This window comes from Archocentrus centrarchus, chromosome 5, assembly GCF_007364275.1.
Source record: "Archocentrus centrarchus isolate MPI-CPG fArcCen1 chromosome 5, fArcCen1, whole genome shotgun sequence".
Classification (NCBI taxonomy): Eukaryota; Metazoa; Chordata; class Actinopteri; order Cichliformes; family Cichlidae; genus Archocentrus; species Archocentrus centrarchus.
In genome coordinates this window covers 29886284-29911737 of record NC_044350.1, presented here as the reverse complement: position 1 = coordinate 29911737, position 25454 = coordinate 29886284, and the positions used below count along the sequence as shown (strand labels likewise).

The 25454-nt window shown below is 38.8% G+C and overlaps 1 protein-coding gene across 3 annotated transcripts; it reads left to right on the top strand.

Moving 5' to 3' along the window:
* Positions 1–2746: 2746 nt before the first annotated feature.
* On the top strand, positions 2747–25076 carry lactbl1b (lactamase, beta-like 1b). 3 transcript variants are annotated; one of them, XM_030729220.1, is made up of 8 exons: positions 2747–2886; positions 8595–8670; positions 12719–12920; positions 14036–14142; positions 15384–15541; positions 20479–20726; positions 22428–22533; positions 23192–25076. In XM_030729220.1, exons 2-8 carry the CDS (start codon positions 8611–8613, stop codon positions 24168–24170), a joined length of 1860 nt encoding a protein of 619 aa, XP_030585080.1. In that variant the 5' UTR covers positions 2747–2886; positions 8595–8610; the 3' UTR covers positions 24171–25076. The 3 variants fall into 3 exon arrangements, with proteins under 3 accessions (XP_030585080.1, XP_030585082.1, XP_030585081.1); XM_030729222.1 differs by lacking the exons at positions 2747–2886; positions 8595–8670 and adding an exon at positions 12242–12520 and having other exon boundaries at positions 12795–12920; XM_030729221.1 differs by lacking the exons at positions 2747–2886; positions 8595–8670 and adding an exon at positions 12242–12520.
* Positions 25077–25454: the final 378 nt, after the last annotated feature.

Genomic DNA, 25454 nt, shown 5'->3' with positions numbered 1-25454 from the left:
CATTTCCAGTGCAGGTGAAAGGACGAGGTCCTGGCTTGTAAAGTTTGAAGTAAAGCAGTGAAAAGAAATGTAATGATAATCATTAGAACTCAGAAAAAGCTGAAAGCTACTATACAAAATTATTATATGGAGTGTTTGAGCCAGAGTTGCAAAGGTGCATTTATATAACCCGTTTTCCATTTACTGCAAAACTTGCGGACTATCCATCGATTTATCCATTTTCTTCCGCTTATCCAGTTCAGGGTTGCAGGGGTGGGGGGGGGCTATCCCAGCTGAGTTATAACCTTAGACTGAGAAGAAAGAAAGAAACACAAGTGGATCTGCAATATAGCAATTAATGTCTATGTAGAATCATAACCAGTGCATGAGTCTATGAAATAACAGTAATAAAAATGCATAACATTAACAGAAGAAGCAAAAAGTATAGAAAGTTATAGTGACCTTTTGTATGTATTAAAATGATTAGCTCTAAATTTACAGAAAAGCTCACATATGGAAAATGAACCCAAAAATCCTATTAAAATTAGAGTACAGAGCACAGATGCAGCACTTGTATTTGCATGTGTGTAATAGATGGATAATCATCAGTGTTTGTTCAGTCAAGGATCTGCCAAATTTGAGGAGTAACTTCAAATTTTACCGTTTTCACTACAAGAAATGGAATAAATTTTTTTAGGCTCTTAAAAAGAAAGCATGCAGTGATTCAGTACGATGATGGAACTACAGTTTTGCTGTGTATGCACTCACATTCTTTCAAATCAAGGAGCTTTTGTTGCTTTGGTATTTGTATCAAGAGGGTGTCTTTATTTTTTTAGCATTGTGTTGGGTAGCACTGATGCCTGGAGGCGGTGAGGTCTTACTGGAGGTGTAAGGGACTGGACAGCTGAGGCTTGAGTTAAGACATGAATCTGGCATTGGTAACAGCAGAGAAAGGGACTGTTTTCAACTTTGACAGTAGCTCAATGGTTGGTGTCCAAAGGTTGTGGTAAAATCAGATTGGTGTCACTGAAAGAGTGAAAATTTCAGCCCAGCATGAAGATAGTCTTCTTGGCTGAAGGGCAATAAAGCAGTGACAGAGGGATTTTCTACTCTGTGGGATCGAGGACCAGCTGCAGAACAATTTCTATTTCAAAACATTTCACAAAATACACTTTTTCTATTAGCAAAAACCAATTTTTTTTTAACATAATTTTTATTGATTTCTCACTCGTGTGTACAGGACTGCCCTGAAAATATCACCATGACTGCTGTTACATTAATCTGAGTCGTGTCTTAGAGGTACTGTTTTTGTATACCGCTCCAGAGGTCAGAAGTACATTTCAATAATGCATATGACCATTATCTCCATCTGTTGATGGAAAACAAAGGATTAGATTTTCAGTTCTGGTAGCTTTGGCTTGTTAATGCTAAATTTAAGGATTAAGATGGAGAGTAGATGGTAATCTTACATTTAATGTAGCATTTAATGACCAGAGGTTTGAATACATAGAGTTCAGAGGTTGATGATGTTTGGGATAACTATTACAAACAAGATGGAAGATGCACTGTTTTATCCACTTGTGGCCTGTAAGGGCAGCATGTAACTTTTAGAGCAGACTTTTATTTAAAGATCATGAAATGTATGTACTTCTATGGCTGTGCATAAATTGTTATTTTATTTCATTCAACTATCCCACAGAAAGCAGCCCGAACACCTTCCTCTTTGTCCACAGTGTCTGGTATAATCCGTCCCTCTGTAAATACACATCTATCATCCAGATAAGGTTTTAGAGTGGGGCTTGCGTAACGTGCATGTTATAGTGACCCTTTAATATGGCAGACTCTCTCTCACCACATAAACAAAGAGCCAGTGAGTGCAGCAGTTTACAGTAAGCCTGCAACTTTATGCAGTAAGCCGCGTCCTCTACAGAGTGCTGTCTGCATATTCATCCCTCACGATTTTTGCAGCAAGTGGCCCAAGAGCATTTCTCTGTTTTTAAAATGTATAAAAATCCCTGCATGCTCCTTCCTGCTTGCAGGCATGAAAGGACTTACAGGACTACAGCACGTCCACTTTTTACATTCTGGTTGTCTCTGACAAGACTGAGCGCTTATCTTTGCTTATCTAATGTTTGCATCCAAATGCAACTGACCCACAAGATGTTTTCCACATTTCGATTTAACATGAAACAAGAACACTGCAGAGAATTAGGTCAGATTTCTTCTATAAATCCAAAGCAGATCCATAGTCGGGGGAACAAATTTGGGTGTCTTTGTAATTTTCAGTGAAGCGAAGGCATATGCTTGTTAAATATGCCAGGAATTTTTTTTTTTTTTTTAAAAAAAGAACAATTTGCAGATCTGACCTGTGTTAGGTAACACTGCAATCTATCAGCATGAATGAGCCACCAGGGACTTCATCTAATAAATCTTTAAGTTCTTTCATGTCGTAGAGGATGCACTTTTAAAACAAATAACCTCAAGATCCATAACCTCATTAATGGGCTGTAATCTTTTCCTGTCACTAAAACTGTTTCCAGCTAAGCAAATAGCTCCAGTTTTTAACTTTGTTCAGTAAGCTTTTACTCCAAAAACCACATGCCATGTAAATGCAAATACAATGCAAAAAAAAGAAAAGAAAAAAAAAAAAACCACGCACATAAAACACATGCCGCACACACTGAGAGGGCACCTATTTTTGTGCTATGGCAGATGTGGCCATTGGCTGTGATGGTTAATCCAGAATACTGGGTTTGATACAAGGAGGATTTAGCCATAACCATGATACGAACATCTGTCAGGCTCCCCTTTTGAGCTCCCTAAACCAGACAGTACAAAAGCGGAATATTTTTCTCTTACCATTTTGATGAAGAGGAGGAAAAGCAGTTAATAGTTTCAGAACCTGAGGTAAGTGCACAAGGAATTAATCAATGTAGGATGTTCCATGGCCTAGAAAAAGAGGTGCCTGATTCATTACAGCTTATGTAACATGTTTTCCACAACTTGGATCCTAGATTTCTTTGTGCGTGTGGTATTTTACAATTTACAAATGTTCTGTATAGCTTATAAGTCAATAAATAGTATTCAGGCTCTAGTAAACTGACTGAATTGGCTTGAACGTTATATCTCATATGTACTCTCATCGTGGCTGCATCTGATTTCAATAAGACACTCCGTACTGAGTATCAGCTTTTATAATCAGCACCACTGAAGGTAATGAACACATTTGTCATTTGAAATTTGCAGCTGCACACTTAAATGCAGATAGTCTGACAGGCTGTCAGTGTAAGATTTGCACTGTTTTGTTTCATCTTGATTCGCCCTATCAGGATGACGTGGATGGCACGCTTCACTTACTGCCAAGTTCTGTCATTAGACATTTGAATTTTCTTTTAAACTTTGCAACAACACATTTAATTCAGGACCATACCCTTAACGCCCACAGCTTGCAAAGAGCGTAAAAGAACTGCACATGCAGCCCATCGTCACAGCGTGAATGCGGTAAAAATGAGGGGGGGAAAAAAATGCGAGCGTGCCAGTGGACATGACGATTTTTGGATTGACTGATGAAATTAAATTTTAATGATCCTTGAAAGAAATTGGGTCGTTGCAGCAGCATACAGCACAGAAGGAAAATTGAGAACAGATGTTGAAGACAAAGTAAGCGAGGCAATTAACGCTGACATTATTACTGCATTAGAGAAAATGATTCTCAAGATGCAATGTGTCCTAGAAAAATCAATATGATGTATTAATCATTGAAATATTGCAAGCCAATGCTTCCATTAAATAAGGGTATGTATGTATTAATTACTTGTAAAATATCAACTTCACGTAAGTGATAGGTTAATTATTTTTTAACATCACACTCTTGGTGGACCCGTCATATTTTAAGAAAAAATGCCAGATTACAGTAGTTAGCACATTCTCTTAAATTTAAATCCACTGTGCTCACCTGAAGCTATCTAACAAAAACACTTATTTTGTAGCCAAGTTACCGGCAGGGCTCTATAGAAATGGCAGGTTCAGGTTACTTTGTACCCATTGGTAAATTGGGTGTGCAGTAGGTGAGTCATCTATCATCACAAAAATAGAACAACACATAAGAATTATACAATGAAATGAGTATTAATAATAGTAATATTATACTTACCATATAAGATATGAGGCGTGGATACTGAACCAACATTATTTTTGTTCCATGTTGTTCTGGAACTAGAAGCCTTCATCCAGAAGGAATAAACTGAGGGTGTAAGTCATTAGATTCTCAGTCATATAGGCCTAAAGACTGGGTGGCAGCCACTGGTCACCAGGGAAAAGTGTGAGTGGTTGCTGTAGGTAGCTGGCAGTCACTAGCTTAAAAAACGTACAAGGTGCTACACTTGTCATTGCTTTAGTCACTAGCAGGTTGCTGTGGCCACTGCTAATTTACATGGAAGACGCAGACTTGTCTGCAAACGTTTGCAAGCTGCCTGCCAAGCGGTTGTAAAACTGTGAAACGTGTGACGCAAACCGGAAAGAGAATGTTCACCGAAGGGAAAGTTGAGCTTTTTGAAACGTTTTGGTTGCTGCAGTAAGTAACAACTTCTACTTTGAAGGTGAACACTCGCCATGTAAGTATCACTGCAGCTTAGAGAGTAAATGGCAAGTGTTTATAGACAGCTTGGTTTCTTCCATGCGAGCTACAGGTTACCACCCCAGTCTGCTAGTGACCAAAACAATCACAAGGAGGTTTTTGGTGCAGCACCTGCCAACGGGTCTAGAAATGCATATATTTGTCCTCTAGTGAATGGAGGTTGCCAAGGGGGGTTGCTAACCAGTCTCTATGTATCCAAGTAAAATGAAATTAGCCAATTGCAACACTAGTCCACTTTATAGTGAATCAGACATTTGGTGCTTTTGTTTGGATTCTTATTTGTAAACTTCATCCAATACACAGCACACAAAATATTGTTACACAAAAACCACAACCATATTTTCTGTATTTTAGCCAAATTCAGTTGGCTCTGGTGTGGACTTAAAAATGTCACCTTGATTGGAGTCTGTAGGGTCGTACAATGAGACACGATTGGAACCAGGGAACAGCTGGGCACCATGAAATACAAGTGAAAAGAGTGGGAACAAGCCAGGCTGGAAGACAAACAGGAGAAGACAAGAAACAGGTGGAAAAAAAATAATAAACAGGGGGAAAAAGTCAGAATGCAAAAAAAAAAACATTAGACACATGAGAAAAAGCTGCTACCTAAAATGAATCAAAATGAATGAGGTGCAAACACAGACAAGACAGAGGGAGGCAAAGGCAGGGAAACACTGGGGAACCCAGAAGAATAACATCACACAAACTACAACTCAACTATGCTTAAAAAAAGAAATAAAAATGACACCATGTAGGTGTGCCAGTTGTAACACATTATTATAGTGCATCCATAAATAGCAGTGTTGTAGTGTCCATGTGGTGCAGATGTTCTGACATTTGTATGCGGCAGAGATAATTGCACATACAGTAATTATGTTGCAATAATTATGTTACATTCAAGCAGCGTCTGCAATTTATCAGCACCTGTCTGCCTTTATTCCCTGATGAGCTCATGTACCAAACACTACATAGTGGATGAGGAGAGGACTTTCCATACATAGCAATGGTAAATCCACAGGCCCTGTAAAATCTATATCATGTTGCACATCAGCATGTTAGCATTGCCAAAGCACAGCAGAGCTTCAATACATCATCGCAGACTTCTGATTTACCAGAATTCAGCCATTTCTATGTGTTTTTATTGTTGTCTTAGCCAACATGTGTTCTAGAAATTGTTTTTATAAGTCCTGTCTCATGAGGACTTTTAAGGACAGATATCAAATTTAAAAATATGTATCTGAAAAAGCATTTCTCAGCAACAGCCCCGTCACTTCTGACATCAGGCTAGTGACACTGCTGAAAAGATGCAGCCTCGTCAGCACATATAGCTGCTCTGCAAGCAGTGAGTAATTTCAGCTCATTACCCCCTAGTACATTGAGTGTGTACCGAACTGCCAGGTCAGGTTTTAGCTCTGCGCTGAATATCTGATTGAGTTTTAATTGGTTTGGAGACCAACAGATGAAGGGCAAACTACAATCTTTTTTTCTTGTGCTTTTTGCAACAGGATTAAAGGTAAACATGCATAATCCAGTGTAATTCTCTGGACTGACTGACTGACCTTACAGTCACATTCAAAATCAGTAAATCATTTTAGCAAGAAAACAACATCCATTCAATAAATATTCAGTAATCCAAGTTGAGGATTGAGATTCAGTATCCTGTCTTACCTTATCTGTTACATTTAGTCGAATCACAAGACTGGGCTTATTGTAGCTTACAATTTATTTTTTCTTTATTTCATATTGCTATCTCTATACACGTATGTGTATATATGCATCTATAATGTCATATTGGAAATTTGGATCATTTAGTATAAATATTAATTTTAAGTTAACATTTTAACATGATTTTGGAGCTAAAAAAAGTCATTATAGAAACACAGATTGTGTAGCATCCTTGTAAATATAAACCCTACTTTCTTATATTATTTGTCACATTCTGTATAAGTTAGGGTGAGTCATATGTGATATAATTGATAACAAAACTAAAGCAATCTATTTTTGATCGTACTCAGGGTTAATAAAAATCGGCACAGTACAAGAAAGAAAGAAAGAAGTATTTGTAAATGAAATTGATTACATTTTTTGAAGAGGAGGAATAAATTCTTTACACATACACAACAAAACTTTAAAGCCAAATCAGTGCAGTTGTTGCTTGAACTTGGTGTTCAAAATTCACATTTTTAGTGGTGCATATTTTCTGGTTATCCTCTTTCTGCAGTAGCTGCTTCTAGGGCCCAAACCTCAGTCTCCTCTAATATAAACACGATGGAACGTTGTTTAATGGCTTAAAAAGACATTGATGTTTTATTTTTATGATATTTACCACAGTGGAAATATAGAACTCTGAAAGCACAATTCTAAAAACAAACAAACGAACAAGTAAACAAACAAAAAACGAGAGGCTACAATTTGCTTTCCAATCTTTAAAAAGGTTTTAGTCTCAGTTGGCTAATTACAAATTTTTTTTTACAAACACCAGTAACCACAATTACGGGGATATGAACTTGGTGTACAAAATGCAACATCCCCACTTTGAAGCATATGGTTTCATTTCTGGGGTAACTTTATTTATAGAAATCATCTGATTGTCATGGCTGGGATTTATTTTTCCAGTCTTAGTCTGTAATTTAATATTTTTTTGGATGTGCTGCTGTGATGTGTTGCCTTGAGGTACTTTGGTGAATATTCTTTGACTAGTGTACACTTACTGGGAACTTGAAGTGGTAACACAGCCAAACTACCGCAGAATAATCAGCCTCTCTCCTTACACTGAGCTCTTTAGCTAACATGCTCCCCACTTGAGAGTGGGGAAGAGCAGTTTGAACTTTACTCCATGATTCGACTGAATGCAGTTTCCTGCACTGACATTTACCTTTTCTTGTAAGCCAGCATTAAGCTGTACCTTCAATGGAGCATTCAAAGGTGCACCTTGCTGTTGCCATTTTCTCGATCCAAGAGGCTTTCTGCATTGTCTGCATTGTCTGGGAGAAAATATAACCAAAGTTTAAATTCAATATTTTGACCGAATTAATTCACAAATCGTGCTGGATTTTATCAGTGAGTGTGCATTCATGGAGTATTATAGTAGTCTCGTGTTTCTCATTCCCCATAGTCTCAAAGCCTATCCATCTCACACCTTTCTAATGTCATAGCTGGGAGGGTGCCTGTTATTATTTCATGCACGTGCAAACACAGGACATTGTGGAGATGAGAAAACAAGTAGAGTTTAAACTTGTGTCTCAATTGTAAATCCAGCCACCCAGCTATCATAAGCCAGGCACACCCTGGACAGGTTATTACAGGACCTTTCTCAGTTCCCCTTTTTTTATACAGAACAACCAGGTGCAGAGTCTGATCTTGTCTCACCCCTGACACCTCACCTTTTAGTGTTGTCATTGGTGTAGATATACATGACATATAACATGGATATAACACTTTCAGGTAACACTTTGCACAAAGTAGGTCATTTCAAGCACGCCCTTATAAGTATTCCCAGCAACCAACAATTCTAGCACAGACTTCTACTGATGTCTTAGAAAATGTGTTAGAGGAAATTAAAATCCACGGACAACAACGAAACTGAGGTGAACAGGAGGTCTCTCTTGGGGCAACATATTTAGTGTCTGGCACTCAACTATAGCAATTATTTACTGCTGTTATTAGTGAAGTGGGGGCACCTCTGCAGCAGGGTTTGTTAATCTGTGGATCATCAAGACCAGTATATTTTAAAGGGCACCCATCATGCAAAGGTCAGTGATAACATTAAAATACTTATTATAGGAAGATTCTTTCCAAAGAAATGAATCCTTCTTATATATATGTTGGAGCACTTCATGTCACTGTGCTTGATTTGCCTTATCTATACTAAAAAAAAATCATCATTACAGAATGCATTTTATAAAGAGAAAATTTTAATTTCACAACCACATTTTGCAGAAGCACTAACTACTTTTTTTTCTGTTTTTTTATATAACAGCTGGTGCAGTAAAACCATGGGCAAGTCAGGGAGTAAAGTCCTCATAGAAACCTCAGTGGATGGGGTTCAAGCACAGGTAAATGCAGTCACCTTGCACACAGTGCACAACCTGCACACACACACACAAATGCATGCAGGAATTAAGTGCCAAATACACACAATACGTGTGTGTGTTAACGTAAAAAGGCATTACACTGCTGTGATTGTTAATGTTCTAATGGTTAGAAAAATATGTGTTTTCTGGTAAAATGGGCCAGCTGCTGTACTCTCCGGCTGTGACACGTTATGCAACCAGATCAGGCACAGCTTACTTTCACACGTCAGTTTTTTTCACATCCCTCCATCATACCTATAATCATCAAAATACATTACTGAGCTTTGGAAAATCCATTTTAGCCATTAATAACAGGACTAAAGGAATGCTAGTCTCTTCTTTTTAAAGAATCTAGTCTTTATATAAACTGCTCACAGGAAGTGCTATAGATAGATCAAATCTTCAATGGGATCTTTCCACTGTAATTACATACTATATTTGGAAAGTAAGTTGAGAAACATTTACAGCTAAAACACTTTTTGAGGGAGAATGACACACCAAGGTTTTTCTTTTATCTTATACATAATAGATAAAAAAAAATCTAATATCTCCAAATGCCAGGGGCAAAATGTTTAAATTAACTTGCATATATAAAGAAATCAAACATTTTAGGTCATTTATACACTCCTTTAAACAAGTGAAACAAAGATATGATGAAGTCAAAAATAAGAACAGACCGAACAGCTAATAAGTACAGCTAATTTCACACAGCTTGAATTTCTTATCGCTGTAATTTATTTGTTTACACACAACTATTACTATGAAAAATGTACTGCTTGCACACTGCATTGTAAGTAATTGGGTGTTTACTAAATTTGATGAGGCCTCATATTTAGTATTCATTTAATTATTTCTAGTGGCTGCTAAAAATAGATGCATTCATGTGTAATGGCTTTGTGAAACAATGGCTCTTTGCTGTGGTTGTTGGACCTTGCTGAAGTGTTTTCTAGTCAAGGCCTCCCTTCTTAACTCTGCCAGAGACTTTGCTTTGAATAAAAAGCCCCTGTTATTTTTCCAACTCAGAAGTTTTTGTGCTTTGTGAGAACTGAGACGTCCAAATTAAAAACATTTCCTTTTCTCCACTTCTTCAATGAGTGTCATTTCATATTAGGGGAAATTGTGCTTTTTCTTTGCTGTTCTTTTCATTGCCCTGTCCAGTGGATCAGGATACTTTTATGTATCCTGCCCCAGGATGCATAAAATTAAATTAATATTTAAACATTTTCAAAATGTTCTCCTGCTTCACACAGAAATGTGTTTTGTTCATTTGAAACAATGAACAAAACACATCACGTTAAATCACGCATTTAACGTGATAGCTTTGTTTACTATCACGTTAAATGCGAGTTGAAGATCACAACTTTTTGCAGCCAATCGTAGTCCAGATGCAACTTACACAAATGTAATGAGGAAAGTTGAAAGAGCCAGTTATATACAGGCTCATGGAGAAGTACTGACACGTATAGCAATCAGCAGGGAAACATCTGAAACAAACAATCTTTTGAAATTCATTGGTTTTAGATGATTAAATGAAGAGATCATATTTTAAAAAGTTCAAAAGGCACTTTTGTGACCTTTTGTGAATGGTCATATTAGTACTGTGAAAAAAGGCACTTCTGAGTCAAAGCTACATGTCCCAACATGTCACAGGGGCACTTTTATTAACATTCAGCTGTAGATGTACATGAGAAATTGCTCAAAAATAAACTACTGGCATATTTAAATAATAATACTCCTCAAATAAATTAATGCTTTTTTCCTCCATAACAAAAGACTCAAAGCTGTGTTATTAAAATGTAAACAGAAAAGATACAGATCCTGTGTGTACTCCTGTACATCTAGTACTCTGTGCAAATAACAAAACATGTAAACAGACAATGAAGAAAATTCCATCCTTCAGTCAGCAGGGCTCTAGACAGTAAATCCATGCGCTAACGTATTACAGCAACGAGCCCACCCGCTCAATGCGGCGTCGACGTATCCCCCGGCTGAATCACGAGCACACTAAAAAAAAAACCCACTTCCGCTATTAAGGTCCCGTGACTTACGGTACAATCCAACTTCTGCTATGGAGTTGCGGTATGGCGGCACCCTCTTACCTGCAGCCAGGACTCTTGGGGGGTCTGGGCGATGCCAAAGAGTATGAACGGAAGCAGTACGTACACAAAACACAGCGACAGCTCTCCAAAAGTTGCTGACGTCACTGGAAAAAGTCGCAAAATTTGTCGCTAGTCGCTTTTTGAAAGAAAAAAAAAGTCGCTGGGGGGGGGGGGGGGGTCTGAAAAGCTGCTAAATCTAGTGACAAAGTTGCTAAGTTGGCAACACTGCCATGCTGTTGCTTCCTGCATGATTTACGGGTGAAGCAGAGAGAGGCGGGGCAGTGTGAAGTTGTGCAGAGAAGAACTGGGAGAAGAGAAAGGTGAACTGATGGATCTACAAGTATGATTGTAACACCACATAGACTATATCGTTATAGGTAATATTGTCTCATCTTATATTGCATATGAAAATATATCAATATTTCTTAAAAACTCGATAGTCCTAGTTTAAGGTCACGGAAAGAGACTGCCGCATTTGAGATTCAGTGTATCAACAAATTACTTACAAATTATTAATAAAACAAAAAATCCTTAAAACTATGAGAACCTGGAGGCCTGGCCTTGAAAAGATAGGAGTCTTAGTTGACCACAGAATGGCTGTAGGACCCAAAACTTCCCATCAAAAGAAAGAAAGAAAGAAAGGACCCCAATCTTAAAAAGACAAAAACACAAGCAGTGTGTAACAATCAGTAATCAACACTGTCATTCAACACCATGTCAGGTTTTTCTTGTCTTATGCATCTGTATACTTTCCCATATTATACAACCTGGTAGATCCCAGCCAATTTCACTGATTCCAGGTTGTGAAGAGCTGTTTATGATTTGTGAGTATATAATTTCACTATGCCTGATCTGTTTATACCAGAGGACATATTAAAATGAAAGGAATATCTTTTAGAAAACAGGTGTAACTTTTGGAGCAACAGTGCCCCCTGCTATCCTGATTTGCATTTTTGTATTCAGTGCATCACAGTTATATTGCTTTTGCCATTTTTTGGAGCAATAAACAGGAAATTACTGAAAATTAATAATTTATCTCACAAAATATATTTGTGACAATTACCAAAAAAAAACAAAAAAACAGAGCATAATCCTTTTGTATTGGATGCATCCTTGCATCAGTGTTACAGTAAAGAAACTGAAGAGCGTGTTATCCTCAGTCATCTAATTTCCCCCCAGTGCCCCGAACGTGCTGTCATTTCTTAACCTAGTTTATCCAAATTTGCTGCACCCAAATACGTGTACTTTTCAGCTTATGCTGTGGCTAAAAGGCACACCCTAACACCCAATCTCTACTTGTACTTGCTGAGTGGGTGCCATCATTGTAAGCTCTTGTGCCTTCCTGGTGGGTTCCACAAGACGAAGCTAGACTGAAGTGCATTGCTTCACTGGGATTAGGGATTAAGATTTCCCTGCCTGCTTTGGTTGAGTAAATCTGGGGATTACGATGTCGACAGCCTGTGGCTGCAGGAGAGGAAATTGAATTGTGAGGGACAGAACACCGATGGCCTGGAATTACAGCACAATCATGGAAACGTCAGCGATGGGAGTCCATATCTGTGCCTTTCTCCTGCTCAGGAAAAGCCTCTGCTGGACACCATTTACTGCCTTAGGGGTGTAGGAACTGCTTACACAGTAGAATCAATCTGAGTAGATGTTTAGGATGTTGATTGTGTGCTAAGACGATTTCTGTGTCACTGGTAATCCCGGTCTGACCTGTGAAGCATCAGGTGGTGAGTATTGTGAACTGCAGCAGGGACTGCTTACATATTAAAGGACAGCTGACTTGTTTTACAACTGAAGTCACATCATGTGTAAGTCTGTGAGAAACCACAAACAGGAGAAGCTGTATAAATGTGACTGTGTAAGATAGCAAACTGACACATTCAGTGCTAACTTACTGTGTGTGTGTCTGTCTTTCTGTGCAAAAGCCAACTCCTGTTGTTGCTCCTCCTCCTCCTCCTCCTCCTCCTCCTGCTGCTGCTGCTGCTGCTGTTAAATTCGAAGGACAAACTAAAACCAAGAGGATGAAGGTAAAATGGACCCAGCTGGGTTTGGTGTTCTTCCTCATTCTGTCACTGGTGATGACGGGGTGCTTCTTCTGGCAATATCAGATGCCTAAAGTCCTGCCAGGTAAGAGCATGTGATTGGTGTCAGGTGGTTAAAGACCTCAAGCAAAGCACATTTGTTAACTTAGTTCGATATTAATTACAACACGAATACAAAAAATTCATGTTTTAGGGATTTTCCACAGGCTTTTTTTTTTTCTTTATGTCAGACCTCATAGTTATTTAGGTCAGGCTAAATATTGCAATTAGCCTCCAGACTGTGAGCTGCGGATTATATGAGATTTCAGGCAGTCTCTTGAGACTTGAAATAAATTGTCTGCCATGATATGATTTTTCCAAACAAACTGTGCAAAAGTATTACACTTCTGACTTGTGTTGATTTGTTTTGACTCACTCAAGACTTGCTTGTAGACTGCCTTGCATTAAAGCAGTCTGAGCATAACTGTGCTTTCTTTCTGGACATATGCACTTCGTCACAGCCAAATTAATAATTTGACCAGCAGTGGACCTCAATGCACCATCCAGTTACAGCCAATTCCTTATGTACAGCTACTCAATCCCTCCTTCATATCTGATGTGAATGCAAAAAAAACCAAAAAAAAAACCCACCAAAGATAGACAGATCTCTTAATTATGAGATAAAACTATCTCTTAATTGTATGATGTTTATCTTGTAATTATGAGACAGCAGTAGCTTCCTTAATGGGAGTGTTTGTAGCAAGTATTCATTGCAAGTTCAAAATCTCAGAAAGCAGTGTCATGTAGAATGAGCTAAGAATTTTACTGCTTTAAAGCAAACCAAGCTCACAAGATATACTGTGTAATATGATTCTATATGAATAAAGAAACACAAGGGGAAAGAATGTAGTTCTTTAGAATGAAAGGGCAAATAAGAAATGCATTAAAATATGTTAATGCATGAGTTCACTGTGTGTCAGGGTCACGTGCCTTTTGATCACATATCACACATCCTGTGAGACCAGATCCTGTAAGAACAGCAGGGTTCATCGTAAAAATGGAAGAATTATTGAGCCTCCAAGCCAATTAGACTACATTATATTTGCCTTTGTGCCATTTTTACACTTTTCTGACAGTATCAAAAGGGGAATCCAATAGTCTATCCTCCCCTGCTGCCTATGCTCATTCTTTCTCTTTTCTCCCCCCCAATCTACCATCCAGATGAGGGGATGGGTCACAGTGCCAAATCAGAGATGATGTGTCCCCGTTTCCCCGAGCCTCTACCTCTGGAGCATCCTATCCCCAGTCTGAAAGAGGCACTGGAAAAGGTGAGATGTGTTTGTCGTGCACAGACCACAGACTTTAATCTGCAGGCGTTTTTCCAGCATGTCCATTCAAGTCGGAGTAAATTTACAGGCTGGACGGTAATCCTTAACACCAAATGTCGTTTCACTTGACAGAGGGAGATTAAAGACATAGTGGATGAAAAATCTGAGAGTCTGTCTGAGCAAAAGGTCATATTACTGTAGTCAGGAGGTGAAGTACCCATTAGAGTATTTGGGGATGCAATGTAGTGGATGCACATAACTGCATTAACCAAAGAAATAAACTGAAATGAGCATAAAGTCCTGCAAATCTAAAGCCAAGCAGATGAATGCTATCTACATTTTAGTTTGTATTTTCCATCATCTGAGAAAATCTCCTTTTAATCTCAGCAGCCACCAAAGCCGAGCAGAAAACGGATAAAAGACGTGAAGATTTGATTTGATTAAACTGAAAACAATCTTGTGTTAATATCACACCCCCTGAACATGTATAAAATTAATTTCTGAGAAGAACGGAATATCTTCAGAAGAAAAATACTGTAATTTCTCCTAATTATATTTGGCAAAGAAAGGTGGAACTGATTGATCTGGAATTAGATAGATAGATAGATAGATAGATAGATAGATAGATAGATAGATAGATAGATAGATAGATAGATAGATAGATAGATAGATAGATAGATAGATAGATAGATAGATAGATAGATAGATAGATAGATAGATAGATAGATAGATAGATAGATAGATAGATAGATAGATAGCCTATCTATCTATCTATCTATCTATCTATCTATCTATCTATCTATCTATCTATCTATCTATCTATCTATCTATCTATCTATCTATCTATCTATCTATCTATCTATCTATCTATCATATATATAGATCTGGCCGCTCATGGTCTGGTTGATCTGTCCATTAGTTACTCACTTCATCAATGAGCAGCAAACTTCAGGTCGACGTTTGCTGTTTTGCAGTGGCCAGCAGTGTCTGACGTATCTAATCGACAATCCAAAATGTGTGTAGCCGTAAACTTCTTCCTCCCAGCACTTTTCTGTGGTTGCTCCTCTCTTGCTCTCGGAATGTCCCAACACACTCCCGCCACTGTCCCTGTGACAAGTTCACTTCCACTAGGAAAAAACAACTCTTTCAAAGCAACACTTTTTTTTCAAATCAATAGAAATATATGATCATTAAAACAACTACAGCCTTTAACCTTTGACTTCTTGCTGTGCCTCACCTAGGTGGACGTTTTGCTTCGGCAGGCCACCAACCCCATCAGCCTTCCTGCTCTGTCAGCCATAGTAGTCCTAAATGACACTGTTTTGTGGACAGGGAACTTTGGAAAGAGAAATGGCAGTGACCCTCACTCAGGACCACCAAACGAGTACACAATCTACAGGTGAGTGCTTTAAAGCTCATTCATAAGTCTTACCAATGATCCTATCTATAAAAGTCTAAACGTCATTAACCTGCTGAGACCTGAGCACCAGTTTGTGATGCATTTTCACATTCTCCTAGATATTTGTGATTAGATGGACTTGATATGTATAAAAACTAAGCTTCCTAATGAAACATGAAGTTGTATTTTGTTGTATTGTTGTTTATATACTTTTGGGGAAAAAAAACATTTCCTTAGATGCCAGTGTGTTTATTTTACAGCATAACACAACAAAGTCAACAGGGCTTAACAAAGCACGAAACACTATTGAGCAGAATGAAGTATAAGGTGCAGCAAAGCCAAAATGTAATCTCCACAGATGTGGATGCTGGACCAGAATAAAGAGGAAAATATTGGATTTACTGTACATGTGACTGGGGGGCAGCACCGAAGATTTTAACAAACACTTAGTTTACTAATAGAGGTCTTCGCTGGTCCCCACAAATAAAGGCTAAAATACCTGTTCAATTATATATTCTTGGAGCAGCAGCTGGAACAGGCCACTTATAGAAATCCCCTTAAAACCAAAACTAAATTAAGCTGTTTTCACACATGCGCTGCAGCCCTGACCTTTTCTAGGACTTACCTTACAGAGGCGCAAATGTCAGATCAGACATTAGCCACTCTTTACCCAGCCAGCACCCTTATACAAAGTCCATGTGATGTCAGATGTGTGAATGCAGCAGCTAATATACTGTACAGTACCAGTCCATTCACCACTGGAGAGTGGGCATCATGTGTGCTGTGGGCTGCACAGTCTATGTCGGCAGTATTTCCAGTGCTGAGAGAGAAGAACTGTAGAAAAGGAATCTACGAAAACTGTCTGAAGTTTGTGTGTGAAAGCAAGTTTAAATAACATTTTTTATGGCTTTTGTATACCTATTACTGCAAAGAAATTATTATTTATTATTTAACATTTATTTGGCTTTAAATGAGTTAGTTTTAAAATAAAATGAGTCCAAGAATCTTGGAATCAGAGATGTTTTCAAATGTGAACTCCCTTCAAGCTCATTAAAAGTCTCATATATATATAATTCAGAAGCCACGACCTTATCGTCGTCAATCTAATCTGCTGATGCTATCTTTTGTCAGTAAAACTGCTGAGTCCAACTGCTTCCAGTTTTCACAGTCTGCAACTCTGCTGGCATCAGCCACTGTCTCCAGCCCCGCTGCTCACTTCTCCCCAGACCTGCCTTCCAGCTGTTCACCAGATATCCTCGGGCTTTCCCATCTGTTCTTATAACCTGACTTTCTCGCTTTTCAAAACACTAGTTCCCTATTCTCAGCAGCACAGAGTTCCCGCCACCTGCACACCATTCTTTTATGATCCATGCACTCATAGAAGTTCAGTCTGTTTGTTTCTTACTGGTGTGTTATGCCAAGTTGGTGGCTGCTGCCTGTTTAGTTTACCTGTTAGGAAGGTCTTCTGTGATGCTGACCCTTGACTACATACCACCGTGTAAGTCTTCACACCCTCTATTGTTACCTGGGTAAGAGGTGGAGATAGAGCTAGCACTTAAGCAGATGAGATGATTAACCATCTTAGTCTGGCTAACTTCCATCCATCCATTCTCTAAACTACTTATCCAATTCAGGATTGTGAGGGAGCTGGGGGGTGGAGCCTATCCCCGCCGTCATACAAGAGATGTGGGGTGTATCCTGGACAGGTCGTCAGTCTATCGCAGGCTAACACATAGAGGCAGAGAAGCATGTCTTTGGATGGTGAAATCAGAGTACCCAGAGAGAACCCATGCAAGCACAGGGAGAACCTTCAACTAACAGCTAAGGCTGTTCATGTCTTAAGAACTGCTGAGGGAGAACAGTTTACATTTTTCCACTCTGAACTCAACGTGTCCCATCATTCCCATCAGTTTGAAGGTTCTCCCTGCACTTGCATGGGTTCAATGGGTTCTCGCACATGAACAGCCTTAGCTGTTCAGCCTTAGCTGTTCATGTGGGATGATGCCAATAGGGACCAAATACCATGGAGTTCCATCCAAAGGTGGTCACAATGTGTCTGGACCATTTTCCAAAAATGCCAGCATGTCTAAAAATCAGACTCATAGCCTTCCCTCGAGAAGAAACACTGGGCAACAGCCAAACTATGAAAAAGATTTTATAAATGTTACCTCACTTAGTGATTTAAAGAGGTATAAAGTTGGAGGATTTGTGAAAGACAGACGGGTTGAAATCAAAGCCGCCAAATCCGACTTTAAGTTGTTAAGCTGGCATCCTTCATTTTAACGATAGAAATGTCAAAGCTCTTTCATCAGACCCGCTTTGCCTAATAGATCTGAAAACTCCAGTGTTCAAGTTTTTGCAGCAGACCTTCTATTAGAAATGTTCATTTTTCAAGCCCAATGCTAAAAACTAATTACATGATGACAGGTTATTGCCTCACACTTAAGAAATCTCCTCTTTATTTACTTAAGAAACTCCTATTTATAGACTGGGCTGTTGACCTCGGGGTGTTTACATTTGTGTAAAAATGGTGCTAAGTAATAAAGTGATTACAGTGATACAGTGATATAAAAGTATGTTAAATCTTCATTATAAATTCAAGACATGTTGCCACTGTAAAAATACCAACGGCTAGTTGAATTTTTAGAATTCAAATGGAGTAAACAACAAAAGTGAATTCCCTGTCTGAAATAACTCTTAAATGTCAAACAGTTCAAAAACTTGTATCTCAAGTTGACAAGTTTAGTAAGTCAATGATAAAAAATATACATGAGAACACACACACAAAAGCAGGAAGTCAGTGTACACCTATGCTTTCCAGTGAGCCTAATTGCCTGAAAACCATTATAAAGGACCTGCGAACAGCAGCCACAATTTTGCAGAATTAATCCGCATTGAAAAGAAATGCCAGAGGATGTGAAAAACTCTAATTGCAAGATGTCACAAAGATGAAAGTGAACAAGAAGATCAGCGATCAAGTAGAGCTCAGGCAAAACACAGATGCAACAGTAATCAGGTGGTACAGAATCAGCCACAGTGCGACTAATCAAAGCTGCAGTGGCTGTTTTTCTAAAATGGCACCACAGACGGGGCAATCTGTAGCTCGACAGGAAGTGCCTTAGATTTGGCACAGCGGTTACCAATAGAAACTAGAGTTTCTATGACAGCTCAGGTAGTGTGAAGCAAATTGCATAACTCCAACCTTCATGTAATAAACTATGGTTGGTCTCTGGCACACAACTTCAGAAGTTTTTATAAACAAAAGCTTCATGAATTACAAATAATACTTTTTGTTGTTGCTGTTTTTTTGTTTTTATGGGTGAGACCAAGAAAAATTTGATGTGCCCAAATGGGGCCCACACTGTGAACTACCTCAGTGAATGCATAGCCCCGACAGTGAAGTATGGAGGATGCAACATGAACGCAGCCCCATCTATATACGTCCTTCTGAGAAAAGGACGTATACAGATGGCACCGCCTGTGGGTGCACCAGTTTAATGTCCGACACACTCCCAGAAAGCTCAAGAGAAAAGGTGCATTCCAGCATGATAAAGATTCAAAGCACAAAGCTTTGAAAGACAAAAGAAGAAAAATAAATTAAATCTGTTACTTTGCCTAGTATGCTGGGAACAGCTTTCTTTTTTCTTTTTTTTTAGTGCAATAGCAAAAAAGTAGCTGGATTAGCTCTGAAGACTGGCAGAACATCTCCAAAAAAACAGTGCAAAACTGAAATTAAATCTTGCTTATGAATGAATAATAGTAACCTATAATAAAATATCAACCAGCAATAGTAATCTATACAGTAAGCACACAGTATGACATCCACATGAGACCTTTTTCTGCAATAAATATTTTCAGCTTTAGTGCTATTTCGTGATTGTAGTTAAACATTTTCAGCAGTGGACTTCTACAGAATAAAGTGTGATGGTAGTAATTTTGCTTAGTAAGTCTGCTTCTCCTCCTCACTAAGTCCATCAGCATCATTGGCTATGATCCATGCTGCTGAAGAAAGTATTGCAGCTTTCATTTCAGTGATTTGTGCACGTTTGGAGCCAATTGACAAATATTAAAATGCATTTTGAAATATAAAGCTCTTCTGGATGTTTTGGATGTAACTTCTTTTGATGACTTGAGTAATTATTAGTGCCCTTTGAAGTTTAGTTTGTTTTATTAGCTGTTACATTATATTAAAGTTCAACCTTTTGAAATGAATCTCAGCAAAATATGAAATAAAATCCCAAACCCAAAAATCAGTCTACACAGCTTGAATTTTCAGAGTGATCAGCACATTTTTACAAGGAGAATTCAACATTTTGAAAAATCTGCTTATTTACTTTCTAAGGTCTTGTTTAAAGGCCCATCCACACAGGGAGCGATCGGCTCATAGCACATCACTTTGTGGTTGATGGCAAACATTCCTGGCTTCAGTTGCTTGAATAACCCTCTAATATATTTACTACCCTGTTATATGTCAATCAAGTGTACCCCGCACTCCCGCTGGTAGTCGCTTCAGTGGCTCGCCTCAAAGTTGAGAAAAGTGCCCGCTCTGCACTTACTTCGTTGTTGCTTGAAGGCTCTGAATGCTGTTGACTTTCTGTAGTCTCTGGTCGACGCTCTTCCTGTACTTCCTGTGTGGAAGTACAGGAAGATGCATTTGTCAAGCAACCAGCTGCAGCTTTAGAAAATTATTTTGCACATTAGTCCCAATAATACTTACTGTATTTTTACACTTCATTATAGTCCAGAGTGAACAAAAAATATGTAACATGTTGAATATTTTTGCCTAAATGCGGACTATGTACGCATGCTTTTAGCAATGCAAAACAATGCAGTGCGTCAATGTGCAATTTAAAAATAAAAATAAAAAAACTTTTCAAGTTGAGCTATCTTTTGCAATATTAAAAGCTTATTATGTTGCTTTCTTCTCTGTCTTACAGAATTGCAAGCTTATCAAAAATTTTCCCGACGCTAATGCTGTACAAGTTGTGGGAGGATGGGAAGATTGGCTCCCTAGATGACCCTCTGGAGAAATATGTGGAGAACTTCACCATCAAAAACCCTCTGGGGAAGATGCGAGACTCGGAGCTGAAATATGTGACAGATGGCCTGATATTTCTTGACAGTGGGGAGGTTCAGATACGCTCATCTTCAGTCACTCTGCGGAGGATGGCCAGCCAGCTCTCAGGTACATACATGCACTTTTTCAGAATGACCTTAAAATAACACTGAATTCCAGACAGCCTTCCCTTGTTGCATGAAAACCAAATGCTTCAGCAAAGCTGGGCTGGACTTTTAAGTTTTGTATAAAATTGCTTTTTTGTCAGCCAATAAACAGAAATTGGGCTACAGTTTAGAAACTGCATTTTTTTTAATGTGTTGAATATGATTCTAGCAAAACATGGTGAACTTATAATTTTAGCCAACACTCCCACAGCTATACATGACTATGATTTTCCATCTTAAAACACCCAGTTGCATCAGGCTAATAATGAGATGGATTTTGTCCATTTTTGTCTTCTTCTTTCCATCAAGTGAATGTTTATCAAAGGTCAGCTCTTGTTTTTCTTTCTATCGCGCTCTCTCCTCTTCCAGCTTCCAGTTATTGTCCCAGTGTCAATCATTTTAGTTACCTGTGGAAAGCTACTAATACCCACAAAAAGCACTATCCTCTTCCAGTGTTGTTCGTGCAATTGCGCTTTCATCATCGCAGGAGCCAGACAAAATTGCACATCTAAATATAGATAGAGCCACTATTTTACAGCCTATCAAAAAGGCCAGAAAAATAGACATCATGAGGCCAAGTGTGAGAGGATGTGCCTCAAGAAGCAAGTTTTAGAACAAACACCACTCGGGAGTCTTTCCTTTTAGAGGAAGAAAGAATCCCAAGAACCAGTTAATCAACATTAGCGACATAAGTTAAAGCAAATAAAATTGCTTATTGTCCACTTAAGGACCTTATAATCAAACTTGAACAATGGAGGGGAACGTCGGGAAGGGGAACAGGTCTTTAGGAAATCTCTTTCTGCACGCTTGATTCCTGCAATAATATTTCTGGAGACTGATGTTCTTTTATAGACTGACTTTTGAGCTGAAGCAAATGGTTCATGTACTAATGAGTCAAATGACAGTAAAGCTGCCATTACTGTGTCAGGATGGAGAAACATAATAAATTCAGTATGTCTGGATTATGAACTTGTTCAGACAGTAATAAAAAGATGATTAGGAAATGGCCTTGGGCATTTTTTAGACTGATTTCTGACAAATTCTTACAAACAGTGAATGAAGACAAGAAGATTAGCTCTCGCTGGTTTGACATCTCTTTCTGTCATTTAAAGCTATCGTTATCTTTAAAATCGCTTCTGATTTAATCCTAGACATCTATGACGTTTTCATTGTTTATTTGCGTTGCCTTGATGTGTAGAAGTGAAGTAGACATTCAAAACAGTACTTGGACTACTTGCAGTAAAAATATTTAACATTCAGGAGCTGTAACATCCATTAAGCATTGGCCATGCACAAACAGGAACCTGTTTATCTGAAGAAGTTTTCAGTAAGTAACACTTCAGTCTGTGTAATGAATTAAAATATGAGACACATCTGGTGCAAGGATGGATAATAGGTCTTTAAAAATCCAACCATGTCTTAAGATTTGTCATCAAGCTACACTGGCTGAACATAATAATCATTTAGAGTGAAGACTGAATTTGTTATGTATGAAGAAAGTGGTGTTACAAGGTAAATGAAATAAGCATTAGAGTGAAGAAGTAGGAAGCAAAGATGCATGTTTGAGAAGACTAATTCCTACAAGCACAATTCACCCTTTTGTTAACTAATTAAACTTTTTTTTTTTAATTACTTAACACTATTTAACTGTTGTTTAATCCAGGTCTGCCCAGGAGGCTTCGGGCTACAAATTTGCTTTGGAAAGGAAAAACTCAGTCTGCAATCAATCTTCTACAAGATGACGTCCTCATCGCAGATCCAGGCACCAAGTATGATTTCTTTTATTGTGCTGACATCAGTGTTTTTAATGGGTAAATTCTGACTGAGCAAATGGGCGTTCTTGCAGTGTAAAAATATTCTTTTATTACTTATCTCTTACATTAGAACTACATTTGGCTCTTTGCATTTTGAGAGAGCGCTGTGATTACAATGCCTCACTTTTGATACTACTTAGATTTTTAGCTGGGGGAAGTTGTGTAATTAAATGTCAAGTTTAATTTTCTCAGATCTTTCTACATGCTGTACCTGTCAGTACATGTTACACTGATTGGTAAAATATCTGACCTTTAATTAAAGAAGTGAAATGTTAATATCTCACTCGCCACATTGTGTTTTTATTGTTTTTGTTTTGTTTTATTGTTTAGTGTTTTTTTTTTTTAGAGTTCATTGAAAAGGTGCATGTGAGAAAATTGGTCTTTAAAGTGGCAGCTCCATGGGAAAAAGTGTGTGTGATGTTGTATTGCACCACCACGGCAGCAGTTTATATTGCAGCTCATTCTCTGCTACATGCACCACCTCCTGCACGCTCTGTTCAGACATCTCACTCACTTAAACTACATGGAATATTTCAGAAAAGCTTCAGCATGAAATATCATTTATTCTTCTTCATTTTCAAAATGTTTTTTTTTTTTATCTCTATTCTTCCAGATGTCACTACAGCAATCTTGCCTTCTCTCTGCTCGCTCATGTGATGGCAGAGCGGGTGGCTGGAGCTGACTATCAGCGATGGATCACAGAAAACATCCTAGACCGGCTGGGGATGGAAGACACCAGCTTTGACCTCACCCCAGGGATGCAGAGCCAATTGGCTGTTGGAGTGTACTCAAATGGAAAACCAGCCCCGCTCTATGATCTTGGCTGGTACCGGCCTTCTGGTCAGATGTTCTCGACAGCCGCAGATTTGGCCAAACTCGCCATGATGCTGCTGGGCGCGTATCATCGCAAGCTGCTGGAGCCAGACTCTTTGAAGATCATGCTGACCCCGCTCTTTAGATGTGATAAGGATTACTTTGCTAACCGTACCGGAACACCGTGGGAGGTGAATGAGCTGAAGGGCTATGAAGTGTTGCGAAAAGATGGAGATTTGGATGGCTACTCAGCCACTTTTTCCCTGGTTCCCAGACTGAAACTTGGCCTAGTGGTGCTAATGGCAGGCAGCCGGTCTCAGAAACAAGATGTGGTCACAAAGGCCTACAGCCTCATTGTCCCAGCCATAGAGAAAGCCTTCAGAGGGGCCAAGAAGATCCTCGTTGCTCCGCCAAACCCAGATCATTACATCGGATTTTTCACTTACAGCAATATCACTTTCTATGAGATCAAAGTCGGGCCGGACGGAGTCCTGATCATGCAGCAGTTTGGCCCTCAGATTGAAGAGCTGATCCCAGAGAAGTACAGGACAATAAAACTTAACTACCTGGTTGAGCGCGTGTTTAAAGTAGTGTTTGAAAAAGAGTACCCTTGTGTTCTGCGAGTCGGCACTGCTTCGGTGTCCCTGGAAGCCCAAGATGGCCAGTTATTTAACTTCTATGTGTTTAATAAGCAGGGTTTGGCCCCTGGTTTTGATGCGCCAGGACTGAACACATATAATGTGGTCAGAATACCCCGAAGGCCATCCTTCTCCAGCTGAACCGTAACTGCGCTGTGGCCTAAAGACAAATGTCGTGTCCTCGGGATGTGTAAGGGACCGTAAACAGGCGTTCTAAAATACTGAATGACTGAAGCGAGATGTTGAGATTATTCTAGAGGTCACAGACATGATTGTGCTCTAGATATACAGAGAGCACAGATGAGCGTGGCAACCAACTGTATAATGTCCTTCACAGAAAATGTATTGTATATGAATGTATATGAATATATGAATGTCCTTCTCATGCTGGCCCTTCATTACACTTGGGAACTGAACAAATTCACACTGTGGTGAGAGTGCTTGTGTTTTTTTTCCTGTCTTCATTTAAATTTCACATTGTAGTGATCTTTCTGCTCTTGAGTTTTCATCAGCGGGAACTGCAGAACAACCCTTATTGTGGCCATTTACAAGAACATTTACATTCATTTTGTATTCAACTCTTAAACTGTGATTCAAGTTGCATGAAATGTGTCACGCATACATATTCATCTGTCTTTGGTGAAGACTGTCTTTGTGTTACTTTACTCCTGGCAGGTAAAAGTGGGACATTTAAATGGCAAACAGCTATTAAATGGGTGCGTTGCCACAGATTTTAAACTGATGATTTAAAAGCAGCATGCAGTGACATGTCACTAAGGCACAAATTGATTTTGCTCCACAGTGAGAGGCGATTAGGGACAGGGACACTTCTGGGTGCTTGTGTGACCCTCCTGTATAATCCCTAAAAATGGACTCCAATTCATCCCGACCTCTAACACCAATATGAATATGAATACTCTGCTTTGAAGAGGATAACGCATTCAAAAGCACAAAAATAACCCTCCTAGTGAAAAGGCCAGTGTTTTGTTTTGTGTTAGATAGCTTGTCTGAGAATGTTATGGAAATTAAATAGGTATTGAAAATGTTGTTCAGTGTTCAAGCATCCAGTCCAATGAGTGAAAGTGAGTGAATGTGAATGCAAATCTGCCTACTGTATCCATTTCATCTCGCTGGATGAAATATTGAAACTGGCATTCTGCTGTGCGGTGCAGTGTTGTCACAGCTGACAGATTAAAACTTATTCTGACGAGTATGGGATGCAAAAATATAATTTAGCTCGTGCAGTGTACTGGAGAAAAAAAAATGCTTATTATACCATGCACTGATTCTCAACCATTGCTCAGACTTGTTAAAGGATCAGGCAATTTGTTAAAGTTTCCCAACCGTGATAACAATTGTCAATATATTTGAGGAGGTGCGTGTGCGGTGCCCCTTCACTCTGCTTCAACAGTAATTCCTCATAAC

What these genes read in the sequence shown, in the direction of transcription:
- lactbl1b (XM_030729220.1), top strand. Translation starts at nt 8,611, where the DNA reads ATGGGCAAGTCAGGGAGTAAAGTCCTCATAGAAACCTCAGTGGATGGG. An exon ending in GATGCCTAAAGTCCTGCCAG is followed by an intron (nt 12,921 to 14,035) that starts GTAAGAGCATGT and finishes TCTACCATCCAG; the next exon opens with ATGAGGGGATGGGTCACAGT. An exon ending in ATCGCAGATCCAGGCACCAA is followed by an intron (nt 22,534 to 23,191) that starts GTATGATTTCTT and finishes CTATTCTTCCAG; the next exon opens with ATGTCACTACAGCAATCTTG.